The 21,607-nt window shown below is 38.0% G+C and overlaps 1 protein-coding gene across 1 annotated transcript; it reads left to right on the forward strand.

The window, feature by feature from the left end:
- The first annotated feature begins 8,020 nt into the window (after window positions 1-8,020).
- On the forward strand, window positions 8,021-17,925 carry LOC109426977 (cytochrome P450 4c21-like). Its single transcript, XM_019702544.3, has 5 exons — window positions 8,021-8,369; window positions 8,432-8,684; window positions 14,616-14,742; window positions 14,800-15,400; window positions 17,339-17,925. The coding sequence occupies exons 1-5, from the start codon at window positions 8,021-8,023 to the stop codon at window positions 17,497-17,499; spliced, it is 1,491 nt and encodes a 496-aa protein (XP_019558089.3). The 3' UTR covers window positions 17,500-17,925.
- Window positions 17,926-21,607: the final 3,682 nt, after the last annotated feature.

The following is a 21,607-nucleotide window of genomic DNA, read 5'->3' on the forward strand; positions in this document are numbered from 1 at the left end:
GTACTTGTGTACGAATTAGTCGTTTTGTGAAACAAAGTTTGGACTGAACGGTACAGCAGTGAGCTAGTAAGATGCGAATAGTTTAGTGGTATTATAAATTAGTAGCTTAGTCATATGTTTGATCACTTACATTGCGTAATGGACTATTTTTCACTATCAACTAAATATATAGTTGGATCGTTAAGCTGATCGATTCCCAAAGTTTCCTGCACTTATAATGCGAGAAAATGCATTGATGTATGAAGAAATAGATACGTAAATTTATTGCAAATCGTATAAAATTGGTTATCAAACACGAAAAAAGGTATTGCAGTATGACGGCGCTTTTAATTGATGACTTTATATTGTTCGCCAACCTCAAAGCTTTAAGCCCACTTTTGGGTTTCTACGCCGAAGATCCGACGTAAGATCCGTTGACAAAGAAATAACTATGACAGCAGTCGCCGGACAGTTGGTTATTCTGATATTTGACGGCAGTTACCCGTTAGTTGTGTGACTGCATTAATGTCATGCAAATAGAGCATTTGCTTTGTGTTATAAGTTAATGTGGACAGATTTCTTGGTGTGTTATTGAGGAATTTAAGGATGTGCTGTACATATCGCGTAAACCTTCGTTAAAACGCTCATGTAATTCAGCGAAGCAAAGAAAATATTCAGTGAAAAAGGCAGTCATGCTTTACATTTGTGAAATCCCTAGGTAGGAGCATTTTTTTTCTCGTTTTTCTTGAGGGAAGAAGGGGAATGTGTGGTATATGTCTGACAATAAGCATCTCTCAGTGTGTTTAGAGTCTTATCCCCCAATATGTCAACAGACAACTGATAACGCACGCACATTCCCCACCCAGGGTAACGCCCACGCTATCGAGTGATAGCTGCTGATGACATCACAGCAGGCCACGACTCTTCCTCTTTCTTTGGTCAGCGTTCGACCACGTCGGACGTGCAGTGTATCGGGTCGCTGCGCTGGGCGATTCTCATCGAGGACCATCAGCTAAATTCCCACACGGCTGACAACGTGAGCCGTGAAATACGAAGGCGATCAGTGGTAGTTCTGCCTACTATGGGCTCCAGAAGAAACTGCGGTCAAAAAAGATTTTCCCGCAACAGATGTACCATGTACAAAACGCCAACAAGACCGGTGGTCCTCTACGGACACGAGACATGGACCATGCTCGAGGAGGACCTGCAAGCACTCGAAGTAGGGTGTTCCAAAATTTGAAAAGTTTCGAAAAGTTAACTTGCTCACCAATAAAATGATAGATTAGGGTCTTAGCAACAATAGTTCCATACATAAAAACTCAATCAAAAATTGTTTAAAGGTTGCACGCATTGATTTTATGAAAAATGAACGATTTTTGGTACTGTTACCAAAAATATGCACAAATGAGTTGAAAAATAAAAGAAATAAAAGTCATCAATCTCAGTAAATTATAGGGTCCCGCAAACAAAGTTTGAAGGGAATTCAGGTCATTAAAGTTGATTCCATATATTTGGCATAAGATAAAATATCTAAAAATCTAGATTTTCTTAGACATTTTTTCAATAATGCTCAATTTATAAGGATTTGATTTTTTTTTTCCTGTGAATGACAATTTCCTCATTTTGTAGCAAATTTTGTGTAGATTATTTCGACCGAAGGCTGTTTTGAGCTACCTCCTTCATGGGTTGAGATATTGGTATAATAGTGATAACACAATCAATGGAAAAATCGGAGTTTCTAACGATATTCATTTTTGTTACTAGTTTCCATGACTACCATGCAAAAGAAACAGCATGTGACATGTTATGCATGTGAGATGTTATGCAAGTACATATTATTGAAGAATTTCAGAAATAATTGGGTTGCTTGGATTATTTTACATTAATTGTGCTTACCGATTCAAAGAACAAGCCCTATCGAAAAGTAACTCGTTATGAAATTTTAATCATATAAGTGATCGCAAGTCAGACAATCAAATTCTATTTGAAAAATTTATGGATATCTCTTGAGCGATGATCGTTCAACAATATTTACCTTTTCTGAATAGGTTTAGGCACGCAAACTAATTATTATTTCTAGTTATACCAAATCTTTTGCTCTTACATTGAAAACAACAAAAAATTAAAAAAAAAAAGATAGGGGATTCTGGGGTAATACGCACCACTTAAGGAAGATGCGTCGAAATTCATATAAAAAGGCAATAATTTATTGGTTTAATGCATGCATTCATTGCATATACTTTCATTCTAAGAGAAACCAAACAAAGTTTCAGCCTTAATACAGTTCAGCTCTTGAAAATAACGTTTTTAGTAAAGACTAACATTACGGCTTCGTATGTTTATGCGGGGCAGTATGCACCCTTGCTCGGGGTAAAATGCACTACAACAATGGGGCAGGATGCACTCAAACAAAGGGGCAAGACGCACCACAACATTGAGGCAAGATGCACCGTCAACTTTAGCAATCTTTTTATTTCTTAGACAAAATGCATGTTTTATAAGGTTTTAAGACAAACAATAGCTCAATTTTGTTTGCGATTACTTACAGAGCACTCATAGATATGATTACAGCTTGTTTTCTATAGGTGCGTTTTGCCCCAACCAATGGAGTGCATATTGCCCCAATCAATAGCAAAAAATTAAATTGTTTAAAACATATAATTTACGTAGATTACTGTTTAAGTTATTTTTCCTATGCTTAGCATTGCCCTCAATGAACTGAATAAACACAACAGCATTAGATGTTTGGTCGATTTTCACCATCAAATCATTCGATAAACGATCGGGAAAATTACATCAGAATCGTGCTTTTCAATTTTATTCATTTTTCTCACTAATTACGTAACGCAGATATGTGAAATTTTCCAGATGCTCATTTATTAAGACGTTCAATTAGACTGATAAGGTTTCAAAGCTCTAAAACCGATAATCCCTGAAAAACAAAGGGGGTGCGTTTTGCCTCGACAGTGCGTATTACCCCAGATGCCCCTAGAAGTAAAAAAAATACTAATAAAAACTGTAAGATCGAACCATATGGTTTACTAAATCTCCTCCAACCAAGCGACATAAAATTTAAAATATGTCCATGTAAGTTCAGGCATTTTTACGAATGCCGAGATCTATTATATGGTTTGAGTTTGATAGCAAACCATTAGCACACATATTTGCTGCTGGGCTTGGATAGTAGGAAGCATCAAGATGTTCGGAGTCCACTAATAATACCAAAAAAAAAAATATAAGTTAGTGCTTGATTTAATTTGTTACAATAGGCGGATAACCTATGAAATGGCAATGTAAAATTATTCTGACGCACAGCTTACTTGATAAAACATAATTTGTAACCAAAAACCACAAGTTTTGAATCGTACATATTGTTACCGTCATGCAGTAAGAGTTAGTAATGATCAAAGCAACCTAAGAATTCCTAAAATTCTTTAAAAATGTTTACTTGCACGTACTGTTTGTGCTGTTTTATTTGCATGGTAGTCATGGAAATTAGTGAACAAAAACGAATAACGTTTTTGTTTTAGAGGAATGTAGAAGTAATACTTAAAATAACTTTTGAATAAATCCTTTTGGCACTTTCGAAGAAATCATCGAAAAAAGTCAGGAGGAAACCCTGTGAAAAAAACGTGAATTGCTGAATGATCCCTTAAAAGATTACCCGGAAGGAAACGTGGGAGAATTTTTGTAGGATTTTTTTTGCATAAATTCCTTTAGAACTGTCGAAAGTTTTCGGAAAATAATAACAATAAATAACTTTCTGTACAGATTAACTGAAGACACAAACTTTCCAGGTGGTTCGCAAATTTGAGCATGATAAAAAATGTGCATATTCCATGCACAATAGCGCGATACAGCGGTAAAATTTCGCACTTAATACTACCAAAAATACAAATTTGTTATATATCACATTTTCTAATACAATAAACTGAGTTTGCTATATTGTTGATCAGGGGCGTACAATTTCGTTTCAATGATACACTTTCATGCAACATTTGAATGAGCCACTTCAAGTGTTTCATACATTTTTCTAATGACTCGGTCGTTAAAAAAAACTTTTCCACTCATCGTAGCACTCGGTAGTCTCCCACCCGGTCGCATTGCTTGTGCTTCACCCGTCAGAGCATTAGTGTCTCACTGGTGCGCGCTAGTCTCTCAATGGTTACGGGCGCCGGTTAATTGGATTTAAGTGGTCGAATTTGTTATCCTCTTTCATAAAATATAATTATCATTCTATTGGCGTGCACCACTATTTAAAAATGTGGTTTAAATAGTGTTTTTAGCATGTTGAAGTATTTCAATGACTCATAAATGAAACGAAAATCCAAGTGTATCATCCCATGTTTCATACACACTTGTTTCTGTAGCAGCAACGAACGAGTGTGTTGCTGGGTGAGAGATGAAGCATCACAGCAGTCCGTTCGCATGGGAAACGATTTGCTACAGTCGTCGTACGTCATGTTTTCCTTTCGAAATTGCACGACCCTGTTGTTGATATAAAGATGATCAACTTACATTGTAATTCATTATAACTGACTTTGTCATAATTATAATGTTTTTAAATCAATTCCATCGAATATATCTAAATACAACACACCCTGAGAGCTATCAACCATTGATATAATTATGTTATGTTTTTGTTATGCCTTTCTGATCGGTTATTGTTGTTCTAGATTCAGAAATCTTGTGCGCACTTTTATTCCACTGTCGAGGCTTTATCAATGTTCCTTTCTATAAGAAGCACTAGAAGTTTTTTGTTCATTCGAGTGCACCTTTCAAACTACCGTCAACCCCCGTTGGTTTGACCTCATCTAATCTGAACACTTTTTAATTTGACCCCCTCTAATCTGCACATCGTTCAAACTAAAAATGGTTCAAACGTCATTCTGCTTATGGAACGGGGTGAAACGGAACGCAGAATCAAAACAAAACAGCAAAACGGGTTACCATCAGTGTGTTTTTTGATGCCCACAGGGTTACCAGAAGTTCAAATTAAAAAATGAACCACGTTGGTTTGCATGAGATGTCGTTCAAACCAACGGGGGGTAGACGGTATACTATGGAATGACGATTCTCCATCATCAAGAGATTATGTGATTCTTCTTCCTCTTGTCACCACAAATTCTTATTTTAAAACGTCCAAAAATTACACAAAAACAGCTAGAAACACAATTGTTTTTATACATAACTCTGCCTCAGCATGACGAAATCGTTCCAATTTTCATTGGCAAGCAAATGGCCTGATAACGTGTTGAACCCGTACAGATTTGCATGGGTTCTTAACCCTCTAATACCCAAATTTTTGATTTTGATCTAAATATCATTTTTCGTCATCTAAAATCGATTCAAACATGTTTTGGAAGATGATTCTTTTTAATTCTCGATTTCGTGAATTTCAGTTTTTGATTTTTCTATTTTTAATTTTTGAACATCCCCACACTTTTATATTTTTCCTGGAAGCCAATTTGGGGAACGGATTTTTTGAGATGAAAACATGTTGAGATTTTATGATTATTGTTGAAATATTATTATTTCAATTTTTTTTACAGAAAATTTTATTTTCCGTGTAATTTTAGGGAAAATAATTTTAGAGTGTATTCGATTCCCTTAAAGTATTAAACAAGGATAGAATGGTTTGAGAAAAAATCAAAATATGTCAATTGTAGCGATTCAATACAAAATAAACAATGACTTCCAAAAGGTGACTAAAACATCAATTTTTCAATGATTAAAAAAAATGTAAATACGCTTTAAAATACACCAAAAACCATTCTGAGATATACAGAACAGTCCTAAATATCAGCCAAAAATAAAAAAAAAATGATTTTCCACGAAACAAAAATTACAAAAATGCTCAAACTATACCCCGTCTAAAGGCGGGATTGGGTATTAGAGGGTTAAGGGGTTAGTACCTAGCATAATCTGAAAATATAGGCATACATATTCCAAATTTCATTAAGACTTGAGCAAGCACTAGTAGGGTAACCAATATAATTTGGACCCCCATATATTTTGGACCCCCTGGGTCGTATTATCACAACTTACACAGGTTTAATGATAGGATGACCGACATTTTTACAATCATTCGCTAAATAAGATTGCTCTGCACGGGCAGCAATCATTTCCTTACTGGATATATCCTTATTTGCCTTGAAATAAATTTTTACCAATCTCATCATCCGTGTGAGTGTCGTTCATGTTTACAAAAAGAGATTGCGGTGTTGAGGAAACTTGCAGATGTAAACAAAAATGTTTATCATTCTAGCGCATTAAATTTGCAATGTTCGTCTAATCAGCCTTTGTCAATCAAGTAATTAGGATGTGATCCAGCATATTCAAGCGTCAAAATGTTCCAAAATAGTTTCAAACGAGTTTAAACACCGGGTGTCCAAAATATATACTGAGGAGGGTCCAAAATATATTGGGGTGTCCAAAACAGTGAAAACAGATGCTTCAAAAATCAGTTATTTTCATCAAATTTTCAGCCAGAAATGACTTTGTGGGTATTTTTAACGGACAGAGGAGGCTTTTACGAATATAATAACATCATTATTATGTGTAAATACCCTCTGAATCTGTTTGATTTTGACTTAAATTCAAACTAATGTCCTCTAGGGGTCCAAAATTCAACCGTTACCCTACGCGATTTTTGATCCCCGCATGGTATGTTACCCCGCAACTCGTGCGCAAAGAAAGCCCCATTCCGAACTTTCTTGCCCAGCATTACTCTGATTACGCTGCTTATACAAAACCCAATTAGACTTGCGCTCACACAATTAATCGTTTTGCGGTCTTACAATAAGTGCGTGAAATAACTATAATGTTTCATTTCATAGTGTATTATGCCAAGCTGGTAACAACCTTAATTATAAAATCTACAGGTGCTAAACAGCTACATGAAACATGCATAAACTGCCAAACTACTTACCGGCTTTAACAATGTACGACACTCTCCTATAGGAGAGATAAAAAGGCGTTAGATTAAAAGGCAAATTAACACGTTCCTAGATCAGTTGTAGTGCGGTTGTCGATCGTAGTATTTCAATTTCCACATAGGGTATCGGGATGCTTCGTTGGCATAGTCCCCTCGTTCGGCCTATCTCAACGTAAACCAAAAACTCAATCAAACACGCATAACTGGATTTCGGAAAAGCAATGCGGCAAACAACTGTAACATTTCGTTTCAATTTTAGCACTTTGGAACATTAAAATTGAATGAAAATGTCACTTTGTTTCACTTTTGTAGACGCCATGATTCTTCGGCTTGGTGGGTAGTCTATACACATGATCATAAATGGCATGATTCTGGAACATTTCGAAATTACTTTTCAATAACTGAACATTTGATGCGACGGTCAAACATGCTATTTTAAACTTGTGTTTTTGTTTTGAACGAATAATAACTATTTTACAAATTGAATGTGGGCCGAATATTGAGGACATTTTTTTTCACTATGTACCCAAATCTTAGCCCATCCGTCAAAAACACCGATAAAATGACGTCAACAACATTTCTTGCGTAAGAACCAGAAAGAACGAACAGGAAGAAAGATTTTGTGTGCGGTGACTGTAAAAATATAACACAATAATAGGGTTGCGTTGTTTTTGTTACTAAATTAAGAAAGAACTTTCGTTTAAGTGCTTCATTTATAGTTTTTTGAAAATTTGGCTCCGAAAATGTAATTTAAAAGTAAGATTGGCGAACAAACAGAGATAATACTTCAACAGAAATGTTGAAAAAATGAGATAATTAGTGGTTCTAGTGCATGGAAAGCAATAGGCCAACGTTGTATCCACTAATAGGCCAATTTTTGTACCATAGACCAACGTTGCATACCATCGCATCGAATCTTTTCAACTTAATTAAATAAATTCTTGAATATTTACGTTAGTTTACTTCCAATTGGTGAAACATGCATTGCCTAGAGTGTGTAAAAAGGTCAACATATTATTTCTAGTGCTATTAATTCATGAGTTATGGTCAAAAATGTCAAGACAGCTTGCAAATTAGGCCAAGGAATGGTACATATACCCTAGCATGTGGTTCGTAGTTTTGGCTTTCGGTGCTATTCTGGGCCTCGCGGCTATCTGGTCCATAAAGCAGAAGAGAAGTTTTCCGCAAAACATACCTGTCGTTGAACCATGGTATCCGTTGATTGGAAATGGATTGCTTTTTCTCGGGAAGAACGACAAGGAAAAATTTTGGAATTTGATAAAAATAGTTGCTGGGAAAGACGGACTGTTTCGGCTATATTTGGGTTCGAAAGTATTTTTTGGCACGGGTGATCCAGACATGGCCCAGAAAATCATGACGAATCCCAACTGCATCGATAAACCGTACATGTACGATTATTTCCATCTTGAGAAAGGAGTGCTTTTTGCTAAAAGTAAATATGTTTTCATTGAGAATGATTGAATCAAATTAACACTTTTCTCCATATTGTGACAGCACACATTTGGAAAGGTCAAAGGAAAGCGCTGAACCCTGCCTTCAACATGAAAATACTGGAGGGTTTCGTGCCGATCTTCTGTGACGCAACCAAGAATATGCTGCAGCGACTGGACACCATTCCAGCAGAAGAAACGATCAACATTACGGACTTTCTTCTGAGGTGCACGTTGGAAATGGTATGTGCATCAACGTTCGATTTCAACGTAAGCGATTCCCCCATGATCGATGATGCCTTACATCACATGAAAAGGTAACTATTAGTGTATCAAAGAATTTGTATATACCTAGCAGTATACTGCTTTGCAAATCCCTCCAAGAATTCCATGAATATTGCACCATACACCATATCGCGTAATTTACAAGGTAAACAAGCGATTTCAACGGCAAATCCACCAGATAATTTCTCACCATTTAGCCTGAAAAATCTGGATGAATACAGGGAATAGGGTATGTGTGCCATTAGTAATCACACGCTCCCATGTTTATCATATTCGAAAACACACGATTGTGGCACCGATTGATTCCGTTCTTTTTGTTTTCAAGGGTGCTCACTTCTAATATAAAACACAAAAATAAGAAACAAAACAAACAGCGCTTCAATCCATTGTTTTTCGTAGGATAAAAATAGGAGCCACCTGCTTAATAAGGGAACCAATACCCTACCTCCCAAAATTTTGTCGAGTGATGAACAAGGTTCAAATACAGATTTTCTTTCGGTCGGTAACGTTGTGGTAATACCGCACATAGTGTAGAAACAGTGGACTTCGCACCCCCCAAATTCTGCTTTAATCTTCGGCACTTCATACATCAAAAATGGTATTTGTATAAAGAGGGCAAAGACCAGAGCTGTGGCGAAGTCGTGGAAAATTTCCTTTCACTCGGGCCAGGGCTGTGAGATCTTTTGAGCCATTTAAGTCTCCTGGCATGGATGGGATGTTCTCAGCGATGATCCAAAAAGAAGAGAAAACACTGATTCCATCCATGGAAGAGATTTTTAGAGCGAGTCTGAATTTGGGACACATACCCAACGATTGGCGTCAAGTCCGGGCTGTCTTCATTCAGAAGGCAGGAAACCCGAGTAAATGGGGATAAACTGTGTTATCGATGTTATCATTTTGTTAATTTTGTTATCATCTTTTCCAATTGTTTATAATAAATTTAATTATGGATAATATTGATATATCGCGATAACATAAAAATACTAAATTATAACAAAATATGTTATCAGTTTCCAAACGCATATTTCGAAGCTTTCCCACAACTGAGAATCTGATGATCCTCGAATCTAAAAAAAGATTCCGCTTTCCGTCTTCAATGCGACTGCAGGACGAAAGCGTAGTCTACAACGACCAACCCTATCAATTAGTCCCGTTGGTATATGAGCTATCGGCAGCGACCAGCAATCACTCGATCAGGGTTTGAGACTCGCTGGGCGTAATCAGGTATCAGAAGGCCGGCTCCAGAGGCACGTTATCCTCCATTTGGGACATTTGTGCCATCGCCAAAATAATAGCCTATTTCATCATCTACCTGAGGGAAAAGGAAGGAAATAATAAGAAGGGAACCATCAGTGTAACATACGATGCCGTCTGAAATACTTCCCTCCAGATAACCAGATGTCCACTCTTCCCGGGAAGGGAATTTCGTGGAAAATGTCCTATATGGAAAATTACAAGCAGTTGTAAGATCACTTGGAGCAAGGAAAATTTTGTCCCAATTCACCAAAAGTGGAAACAACGAGGTGTATGTTGATGTGCGGTTCACAGGTTCCTCTAGTAGACCGAGTACCCGTAGACGGTAAGTGCAAGAAAGTGCTTATTGTTTGAGATGAATGTGTAGTGGAGCAACGTCTAAGAGAACTTAGAGCGCTGCCGTGGGAGTTTAAGAGAACGCTCCAGACATCGCCATTAAGCACATCCTTTGGAGATGGCCTAATTTTGATTGGACCGTTCTCACTTCGCCCTTTTGCCACCACACAAGACATCCATAGGTAAATATTGGCCGAACAACTGTTGTGTAGATCCATTTGATATACTTGGGTTTTAGACCCCAAGTTGTACCAAAGGTTCGCCGGCATTGCCCGAAGGTCATACAAGCTTTCTTGATTCTGAACTCAATATGAGGTGTCCAGGAAAGCTTGGAATCAAGAATGACTCCAACGTACTTTACCTACCTGTTCAGTCACATCGATTTCAGAATCAAAGAGACGCAAAGGTCGAACGCCCTGTACGGTTTCGCCTTTCCGTAAAAAGAACAATAGATGTTTTACTCGGATTAACCGAAAGGCCATATTGACGACACCAACCCTCAACTACCTGTAGGGCGCTTTGCATCAGGTCGAAAAGGGTGGTGATACACATACCAACTAACAATGCTAGGTAGTCGTCTCCCTGGAGGAAATCCTGGAAGAATTCTTGAAAGAATTTCTGGAGGAATGCTTGGATGAATTGCTGAACGAATTCTTGGAGGAGTTCCAAAAGGGATTTCTGTAGACCAATAGTAGTGCATGCGGACTTTGAACGTTTTAATTCCGAAATAGTTTGGATGACCTTGATCACCAAGTGAATGTAGCAGAGTTATTATAATTGCAATCGCTGGCCCTTGTAATTATAATTGCGTATTCGACGAGCAAAAGCTACAATGAAAATATGCTGAGATATAGCGATTTTACGATCCATACTTCAAAATACTATGAAGATCATTTGTATGCCTGTGGACGCATAAATAACAACACAAAGAGATTCTTGTAATATAATGAGATACATCAGAAATATTCGTGAAAAGTTTACACCGATAAAGTAAAGAGACGCAAGAGTAGAACCTGTAGAGCTTGAAGGTCTCAATCCCAGAATGATCTAGATCACCAAGTTAATGCTGCTAAGTTATCAGAATGGCACTCTGACGCTCTAAGAGTAGCGTAGATTATATTCCGCGAGCATTCGCTACAGTGAAAATATCCAAAGATTTACAGATATTGCGACACATGCTTCAAAATACATTGGGGTCCAACTAGCAACACATGACCATGCTGAGGGTGACGGGTTCGATTCCCGGTCGGTCCAGGATCTTTTCGTAAAGGAAATTTCCTTGACTTCCTTGGGCATAGAGTATCTTCGAGCCTGCCACACGATATACGCATGCAAAATGGTCATTGGCAGAGGAAGCTCTCAGTTAATAACTGTGGAAGTGCTCATAGAACACTAAGCTGAGAAGCAGGCTTTGTCCCAATGAGGACGTTACGCCAAGAAGAGAGAGAGAGAGCGACACATAGAGATACTCGTAATTTTATGAGATGCAACAGACACAATCGTAAAAGAATTATGCCGATATAGAGTGAAGAGAAACAAGAATATAGTCTGTAGAATTTGAAGGTCCTAGTTCCAGAATAGTTTGGAAAGCTTGGAATAACCTATGAATGTACAAAAATCATTCTAGTTGTGCACTGAGGCTCCATCAGCAGTATGGACTTCATTCCACGAATATTTTTTTTTACAATTAAAGCATGATATAGTTTGTAGTTATCGTAATTCAAACTCCAAAGTGTATTGGAGGCCTTTGTATTTCAAGGAATGTTCAACTACCACAATAGCGAGATGGTCGTAGCATTGCGAGGATTAATGGACATCAACGTGACTAAATTTCTTGAACAGAATGAACACAAATGATGGTAGATCCAGTAGATCTTAAGACAATGAATTCCAGAGTAGTTTGGATGACCTAGATCACCCAATTCATGTACCGTGAATTTTCATGGCGTGTTTTAAGGCTTTTTGAGTACCGTAGACTATGTTCTGTGATCATTTGTCGTGTATAAAATTTGGTTTAGAATGTTGTATTTGTAACACAAACTTCGGAGTACTTTGGTGGCCTTAGAATACCTCTGGGATGAAAGTTTCAAAAGACTATGTGTTGGGTAATGAATGATACATTACATGTCAAGGATCAGTCAAAACTATTGAAGATTAGCAAAACAATGAAATTTGAGCAAAAACATCTAGAATTTATAAAAAATACAAGAAAGCCACATACTTTCGGATATTCAGCAAAAGGTAGAAGGGTGCGAAGAGGGGAGGTACCATACATTTCTTAGCACAACTATTCCCCTTGACTAAAGGGTGATACGGTTAAAATTTGGTCACACAATTTGTTTCATAACTTGAGACTGCGTACACCAAAACAGCTGATTTTTGCATCAGTAATGGTACATTGTATGTAGCTTGTACCAGAGATACTTAACCAATTTCAATGAAAATTTTTCTGTATGTGGAGTGTGCATATCAAAATGATGTGTAAAAATTTCATTCAATTTGATCCAGCCGTTACAAAGTTATATTTGCTTAAGTGGCACCCGGTCAGTTTTTTCATACTCAAACTGCTTCAATTTTGAAAGTATTCATACAAAATGGCTCAAAATTTTACTAAGAACATATTTTCATAAAAGTATTAACTGTAAAATGTTGATAAAAATCGGAGCAGTATTGGTAGTTCTATAATCAAAATTGTGCTTTACTGACCTTAAATTTCCGAAAATTTACTATGGAACGCCTTTGTACAAAATTTTAAAAAGGTAGGGCGATGGTTTTATCTATATATCAACCAATACTAAATCGATTTTGATGAAAATTTTATGTTATCCAGCTTTTTACGCTACGATGAGGGGTGATTCATTTTTGACAGATGCTGCCGACAGCCCTTGCAGCATCACAGTAGCTGAAAATTTCAGTTCACTGCTCTCGAATTGTCAAAAGTTTTCACATAGCAACGTTACCATTGTAACCGTTGTTATTGTAGTAAGAAATGCAACAGTTTTTGGGTTTTAGTGTTATTTGGAATCTTTAATGCATTTTTTTTCTTTTCAGGAAGGAAATAACTCAATCTAACGGTTCAGTAATGTCAGAGGATCTTGGAACATTGGGGATTAATATTGAAAACCGATCAATTCTACCTCTTATCGCAGTGAAAACCCCGTTCAAGTCTTTCAAGTTCTTTCCATGATAGCACCCCTTAAGGACAATTTTAATCTTTTATTCCAAAAGTTGGGAATTATGCCAATAAATCTAATTTCATTAGTCAATCAGGTCTGGCGAATGTGCCATCTCAGACAAAGGTCATTTTTGGTCATCTCTGACTGGGGGCGGGGGCCCTTTTCCCTTTGTACACGTTTGTCCATACCATCATATTGCCGAAGTTTGTATGAATAAAAAACTTTAGCCAGAACCTATGTCAGAACCACCACCGCCGGCTCATTAAGTTTATGCACGAGCCCTTATGTGAAGTTGGGGTAAAACGGGAGGAGCTAATTCGTGACCATTTTTAGAATTTCCATCAGGAAGCACTTGAAGGACTACCACAGAAATCCAACTAAGATCGGAATGAATAACCACTATTTTATCAAGGATATTGAAATCAATTCCTAAAGTGGATGGCTTGCATACTGCTATCGGTTTTATGGGTTGAACCTCCGAAAATTATGAACTCCGAACCGAGCTTGATCCATAACGGCTCCGGAACTGATGCAGGAAATGTTTTGAAACATTTACAACCATTATACCAGTTGCTCAATGTTCACTCGAGATTGTTTGTTAGACCTAGATGGAACACGATCACAGCCTAAAAAGAAATAATTTTATAATTCCATTTAATGTTAAATATATTCAAATAAATAGCTTTGCGAAAGTTCAAGGTGAAAATTTTTGACAGCTTGTGAGCATTGAACTGAAATTTTTGGCTGCTTTGATGCTGTATGGGCTGTCGGCAGCATCTGTCAAAAATGAATACCCCCTCATCGTAGCGTAAAAAGCTGGATAAGCTACATACAATGTACCATTACTGGTCCAAAAATCAGCTGTTTTGGTGTACGTAGTCTAAAGTTATAAAAAAATGTGTGACCAAATTTTGACCGTATCACCCCTAAAAAAGAATCCAGGGTAAAATATTATAAAACAAAGAAGATATTGCATTTCTACCAAAAGAAGATCGTCCCGGGTGTTTACGGGTTAAAGAGCGTTTCGGATGCGAAATGATTACTCCGGTGGCTTGTTATAGCCTAACTTATGATAAATTATACAAAGAGTATAAAGCGTATACATCTCTTGGTGTACCAGTGTAATGCTCAAAAAGTTCTCTGGGTTCTACCCACTTCATATAAATTCCTTTATGCGTGTTTATTTCAATATTTTAGGTGTATGTACTATGCAGCCAAAAGAATGCTAAAATTCCAATACCACCTAGATTTCATCTACCGTTGGACTAAAGACTACCTGGAACAAACAAGAGCGCGTAAATGTTTGAATGCATATGGAATGCAGGTATTATGTCGCACGGAATCACAAACCACAAATCCAGATAATAACATTCCATTCTAGATCTACAATAATGCAAACGAGAGGTACACTAAAGGATTACTAACGATCGATCAAACCGAGCACGATACTAACGAAGGTTTCCGAAAACCACAACTTTTTGTGAATCAAATATTCACCAACACCTTGCGAAAGTTTGACCAAGAGGAAATTATCGATAACATATTCACGATAGTCGGCGCTGGGACGGATACCTCGGCCACTGAGGTATCCTACACATTGCTGCAGTTGGCTATGTATCCGGGCTATCAGCAAAAAGTGTACGAGGAAATCATGGAAATATACCCGGAAGCAGAACCACATATTACCCCGGAATCTCTTAAACGACTCCAGTACACGGAAATGGTGATGAACGAGTGTTTGCGATTGTATCCTGTAGCGCCGCACCTATTGCGCGTAAACACTGAAGATATCACGCTTTGCGGAGCACGGATTCCCAAAGGGTCCATGTTTGGAATAAGTATCTACACCATTCAACGACGAAAGAACATATGGGGACCAGATGCCGACCGTTTCGACCCGGAGAGGTTTTCCCCAGAACGATCTGCTGGAAGGCATCCATTTGCATTTTTGGCGTTTAGTGGAGGATCCCGAAATTGCGTGGGTATGAAGGATGAGTGAGGTATTAGAGTGGGTCATCCGTTATATAAAAAAATGGAACATTTGATGGCATCCCATCAGATTGAAGCTTTTTCGGTTCCAATAGGGGACCCAAATAACTGTGCAAAATTTGAGCATGATCGGTTATGTCTATGTTTTGCGCATTGCGTTTGAAGTTTGTATGGGGTTTTACATGGGAAAACATACTTTTTCGTATTTCGCTCATAAGAAGCTCGAACTTTTCTAAAATCATATAACTAATAATGTGAAAACATAGCCTAGGGTGTCCTGAAAAACTTTGTCGAAGACCACGAAGTGATCTGATGCTTATAAAAAAAAGTTATAGCGTAGGCATTGCTTGCCGAAATAGCATGATTTTGTTGCTATTGTTATTCCTTGACTTGACATGTTAAAACTTAAACACATGCATGCGGTTTGTTGAATGTAACTTATTTTACAAACATCGGATCGCTTTGCGGTCTTCGACAAATTTTTTCAGAACATCCTAGGCTACTATTCTACATTATCGGTTAATAAATTTCAGACAAACTTTTTCAACTTATGACAAAAATGCAAAAAAGTGAGTTTTTTTTTTTATATTTATTTTAACGACCTTTTAACCAAAAATGGTCATTCAGGTCAATCGATTTAAATATTACGCTAATGAACTACATTACAATCTTTTAACATTTTTTTCTTATTTTCGCGAGACATTTTTCCTGTCGTATTGATGTTTTATTAAAACGAACAAGCCATGCATCTACGTCCTTGGGATCTGGTTCTGGTCCAAGATCGGAATCCATATCCACAGTGCTTTCCGATCCACTTTCGCTACTGTCAATCTCACTCTCGTATTGTTTATCAATCGGTGTCGTTACTGCTGCGATGATAGCTTTATTATCAGTCTTCTTACGCGGTGGTGATGTGGTCTCCGATGCGCTCAATTTTCGAACCGTCCGTTTTAACTGCTGCGGCTGGGTCTGCTTTTGTTCTGTGTTGCTTGGTTGCGAAGGCGGTGGTGTAGAGATACTTTCAGCTAGCTGCGACTGCTCAGTTGCTCCAGTATTATTTTTGGCGGCTTTTTTGTTCTGCGAACACGTTTTGCCTGAGTGGAGAGGCTGATGGCAAAACCTACAGCTCTTCGGTTGTGTTTTGTACGAAACAAGTGTATTTTCACCGAGAACGGTGATGTACGATTTTATATGGCGATGTAGGGTCATCTTTGCCACACGTACTCCGGATGGGATACCCTTGTAAGAGAAGGTAGATCCCCACACAAGCTCTTTCACTTGGTGCACAATCCCGTATTGCCGTAAATTAGAGGCAATATCGTCGTTGCTGATGTTCTCGGACAGGTCATGGACTTTGACCTCAATGTATCCGTCGTCTAACGCCAGACGTACTTTGTATTTGGCACCATCAACTTCGATGTGGTGCTGCTCGTTATGATGTTTAACGACATCTTCGGCGATTTGCTGGTTAGAGCACTTGACATAGGCACAGTTCTGTGCATGGTTCACCTGCAGTCTTTTAATTTGTTCACGTTCTAATCCGATGACTACATGAAGAAGATGATGAATCTTCTCAAACGAAGGTCGGGATTTAAAGTTGGAGAAATCCACTTTGAAAGTGTTTTCACGGTGCCCGATCACCGCCATTGGCGGCAAAACTTTGTAGTCTATAGCGGAGCGAAATGAGATACGTCCGATTCTCTCAGATACTAGATAACAACTGAAAAAGTGAGTTTTCCCATACAAAATCCCATACAAATTTCAATTGCAATGCGCAAAGTGTAGACGCAACCGATCGTGCTCAAATTTCGTACAGATACTCAGAACCCGAAATGGAGCCAAGCAAGCTTTGATCTGAGAAAACGGTTCCGATGACCCACGCTAGAGGTATACTGATAAGCTACATTTTTATAAAATGTGTCTATTTTCAGGTGCTCGTTATGCGATGATCAGTATGAAGATAATGTTGGTATATCTGCTGAAGAGATACCGCTTCAAAACCAAGATACGAGAGGAAGATATGCGATTCCGTTTCGAAGCTATCTTACGCTTAGATGGAGGTCATCTGGTTCAGATTGAAAAACGCCAATAACACATGATTACTATTTGGAAATGGTCTTGTTAAAATAATGCATCGAAAACGGAAAAAGGGCATCAGCATTTTAAACTTTAATTATATAATGCGTGCATAGCAGTCTTGTCGTTGAATCCAAAGAAAACTAGGGGTGGGTAGTGTTTAAGACATAACCGCAAACTTGATGTAGGATACAAAGTACAAGGGTACGGCTCTATGGAATTGTTCGAAATGGTTACAAAGTCTCAAGCTTTCTTGCGTCTATTGCGTTGATATTGTAGCATACTTTCAGTGTATACAATACGATAAGTCTGATAAAAAAAAGCTGATCGAAATAAAGCGAACATGTGTAAAGTGTAATTGCTGTTAATGGTTAACCAAACCGAAGCGTAAAAGTAAAATCATTTATTTCAACATCTACATAATACAGGAGATACTCAAAATAACTGGGACAGGTAAAATTTTCACTCTTAAAAAAAGTTCAACTCGCTGTAACTTTTCGAAAAGGGCATCAAATATTCTCAAATTTTGACTGTAAGTTCATTAACTAGTTGTGTATCCGTGGTTCAAATTCGGAAAAGATCGGGCCATTCTACATGAAGTTATGAGGATTCTAGAAAAAGGTGCTAACTTTGAGCTGTTATATCTCCGGATTCAATGAACCGAATGCAATGAAATTCTGATCATTTATGACTAATATAATGAACTTTGAAAAACAGTTGACTTAATTTGAAATTATTAACAAGAAAAAAGTTAAATCGATTTCAATTATTCTAGGTTTTTTAGTAAATTTTTCTACTTTTCCTATGCATCCCATTACTTTTTCAATTTAATGCCGGCTGTTTGGTTGTTTTCCTTTGAAACATAAATATATTCAAGTCAATAAGAGGGAATTTAAATGAACTATAATTACTATCTCGAATTTTAAAACGATGATGAAGCTTTGGATATCTCTCTCTCTCTCTTCTTGGCATAACGTCCTCATTGGGACAAAGCCTGCTTCTCAGCTTAGTGTTCTATGAGCACTTCCACAGTTATTAACTGAGAGCTTCCTCTGCCAATGACCATTTTGCATGCGTATATCGTGTGGCAGACACGAAGATACTCTATGCCCAAGGAAGTCAAGGAAATTTCCTTTACGAAAAGATTCTGGACCGACCGGGAATCGAACCCGTCACCCTCAGCATGGTCATGCTGAATACCCGTGCGTTTACCGCCTCGGCTATATGGGCCCTGCTTTGGATATATTGGTGTTATATTAGAAAAATAATCTAATAGTTATAATTTTCTTTCATGTATTTTAAGTTCAGTCAAAAGTTTTTAATAGCTCATTATATAAGTCATAAATGATCAAAATTTCATTGCATTCGGTTCATTGAATCCGGAGATATAACAGCTCAAAGTTGCCTTTCTACAACCTTTATAACTTTGTGTAGAATAGCCCGATCTTTTCCAAGAGTGGCTCAGTAGCTCGAGAGACAGAATCGCGCGCGTTACGCTTTTGGTGCTTTGATTTTTTTTCGCCTTCGGATTTTTACATAGTGTGGCAGCGAGACGAGAGATTCGATGATCTTCAGTGGCTCAGTAGCTCGAGAGCCTTTCCTACTAACAAACACTCCTTCCTGCAGTCTTTGGTAGAGTCGCAGCAGTAAACGCGGTTCTTTACTTAACAAAGGTTGTTACTAATATTCCTTCCCTCTTCCAACCTGACTGCAAGGACGTGGCCGGCGCCGTTATTGTGTTGAGTCTCTGAAGCGTGCACAGTGAGAATGTTGACCACTCCCAGTCAATTATTCAGTTGATTCATTGTGTAACTGTCATTGGTTCGGGTCAATCACGGAGTAGCAACCATAGATAAGTGCAGTCAGTCTAAGCTAAGCTAAGCTAAGCTAATAGCCCGATCTTTTCCAAATTTTGACCACTGATACATGGACTGATGGACTTATAGTAAAAATTTGAAAATATTTAATGCTCTTTTCGAAAAGTTACAGCTAGTTGAACATTTTTTCAAAAGTGAAAATTTTACCTGTCCCAGTTATTTTGAGTATCCCCTAGCCTGTATGTACATCTTGAAGAGTTTTGGGTTTTTACCTGGAGTGGATTTGCTACATGATTCGAACTCTTGCCCCAGTTGTATCAACCAAAGTAGTATCAATCAAGTTAGTATGTATTATCAATAGACTTCTTCTTCTTCTTTATGGCTCGACGTCCCAACTGGGACTTGGCCTGTCTCGCTTCAACTTAGTGTTCTTTGAGCACTTCCACAGTTATTAATTGAAGGGCTTTCTTTGCCTGCCATTGCATGAATTCGTATATTGTGAGGCAAGAACAATGATACACTATGCCCCAGGGAGTCGAGAAAATTTTCCCGACTGGAACGGGAATCGAACCCGCCGTCTCCGGATTGGCGATCCATAGACTTAACCACTAGGCTAACTGGAGACCTATCAATAGACAAAAACTGTAATTTGTTTCATGAGAATGGCTTACACACCGCACTTTGCTTGAAAATTCTAAACCATTAACACCGATCTCGTTTGAGCAGCCTACCCAAATGACATCGACGATAATTGTATTCGGGTCAATGGAGTTAGCAGAGAAGAGAAGGTCATCTCCCGAGTCAGAAATTAATAAATATTTCATGCTGTTGGTCGCGACACCTAGCGGTTGAAGTCACACTTTTTACACGGAAAATTTCAATCGTTTTGACACGAAAAAGCAAAGTTTTTCAGAGGCAGGTACACCAACTCAAAAACTGATTCGCAAAAAAAAATGTGTTTAACTAGGAACTATTCCGGGGACACAGCCAAAGTTGCTTATCTCTTAAAACCGTAAATTGGGTACGCGATACAATAGTGATGGGAATATGTATAAAATCGTTATGATAATTTAGAAAAATTGGTAAAACACCATTATTATGCTTTATAACAGCCTGCAATTTCAAAAAACATCTTCGGTAAGTGTACCATATTATTGCAATAGTTGTCGAAACAACAATTGATATGCTCTCAATGAAACAAAATTTCGAAGAATAAGATAATTTATCATCGATATCAGGTCAAACATGTCTAAAGGTCCTATCTGCAGAAGAGAGGCTCTCTTTGGTTTCCCTCTCTTTCGTTAATATCTCAGCTGTTTATTTGTATTATGATTGTCTCCTTGCATTGAACGATGGTCAAAACAATCGTCGTTTGATTTGTACTGCAAAAATAGTTGAAAAGTGTACCATTACATTGCAATAAATGAAAGAGAAAGTTAACCCATTTCCGCCCAGTGATCTATTTATAGATCAGATGCCTCGAACGCCCAGTGATCTATTTATAGATCAGTAACTTTTGCGATAACTGTGGAGAAATGAAGCATTTTAGAAGACTGATGTCTTCAGCAAAGTTGTTGAGGAGATCAAGGACTCTCCAATATTACGTAATTTAGTACGTATTCGCTCCAGTAGGTTGCGCTAGTGATCATGAAACATTGTGCTTTGATAGGTGTTTCGTCTACAGCCAATGCCAATACCGTCGCGCTCGTATCTTGAGAATCCAACTACATAGAAAAAAAAATGTCTTCAGCAAAGTTGATCAGGACATCAAGAGCTATCCGATAATGAACTAGTTGGTTCTAGATTTATCCGCTAGGTGGCGCTAGTGAGTCCTGAAAAATTTAAACCTCTGTATCTCGAGAATGCGACTACATCAGAGGTTCCCAAACTTTTTGCTACCACGGCGCCTTTTGAAATTTTCAAAATTGTCGCGGCGCACCAATAACTTTTTACAAAGAATTTTAATAATTTTTCCGTACCTACAAAATCTATATTAACCCTAAAAGGGATACCTGGGGTTCGTTGGACAGGCGCCTTTCAGAGCTCGTCTTTGATGAAACACACTCAGCGAGGTGACGAAACTGAGGCCATGAAGGTATCCCTTTTAGGGTTAATAAAAATGGAATGGCGTTTGTATGTCACGAATAGGCTCGGGAACGGGTCAACAGATCGACAAGATTCTTTTACTGTTGCATTCCGCCAGGCCTCCGACGTGTTCGTACGAAAAAATAATTAGAAAAAGTGACCGGGAAGGCAAGAAAAACGGGGAAGTCCGAAATTCCATTTTGAGGGGCTTTCCTCATGGAA

Source organism: Aedes albopictus, chromosome 3 (genome assembly GCF_035046485.1).
Source record: "Aedes albopictus strain Foshan chromosome 3, AalbF5, whole genome shotgun sequence".
Classification (NCBI taxonomy): Eukaryota; Metazoa; Arthropoda; class Insecta; order Diptera; family Culicidae; genus Aedes; species Aedes albopictus.

Excerpts from the sequence above, each read along its gene's own strand:
- LOC109426977 (XM_019702544.3), top strand. The coding sequence starts at position 8,021 with ATGTGGTTCGTAGTTTTGGCTTTCGGTGCTATTCTGGGCCTCGCGGCT. Across the intron at positions 8,370-8,431 it reads AGGAGTGCTTTTTGCTAAAA|CACACATTTGGAAAGGTCAA; the intron begins GTAAATATGTTT and ends ATATTGTGACAG. Across the intron at positions 14,743-14,799 it reads TGAATGCATATGGAATGCAG|ATCTACAATAATGCAAACGA; the intron begins GTATTATGTCGC and ends ATTCCATTCTAG.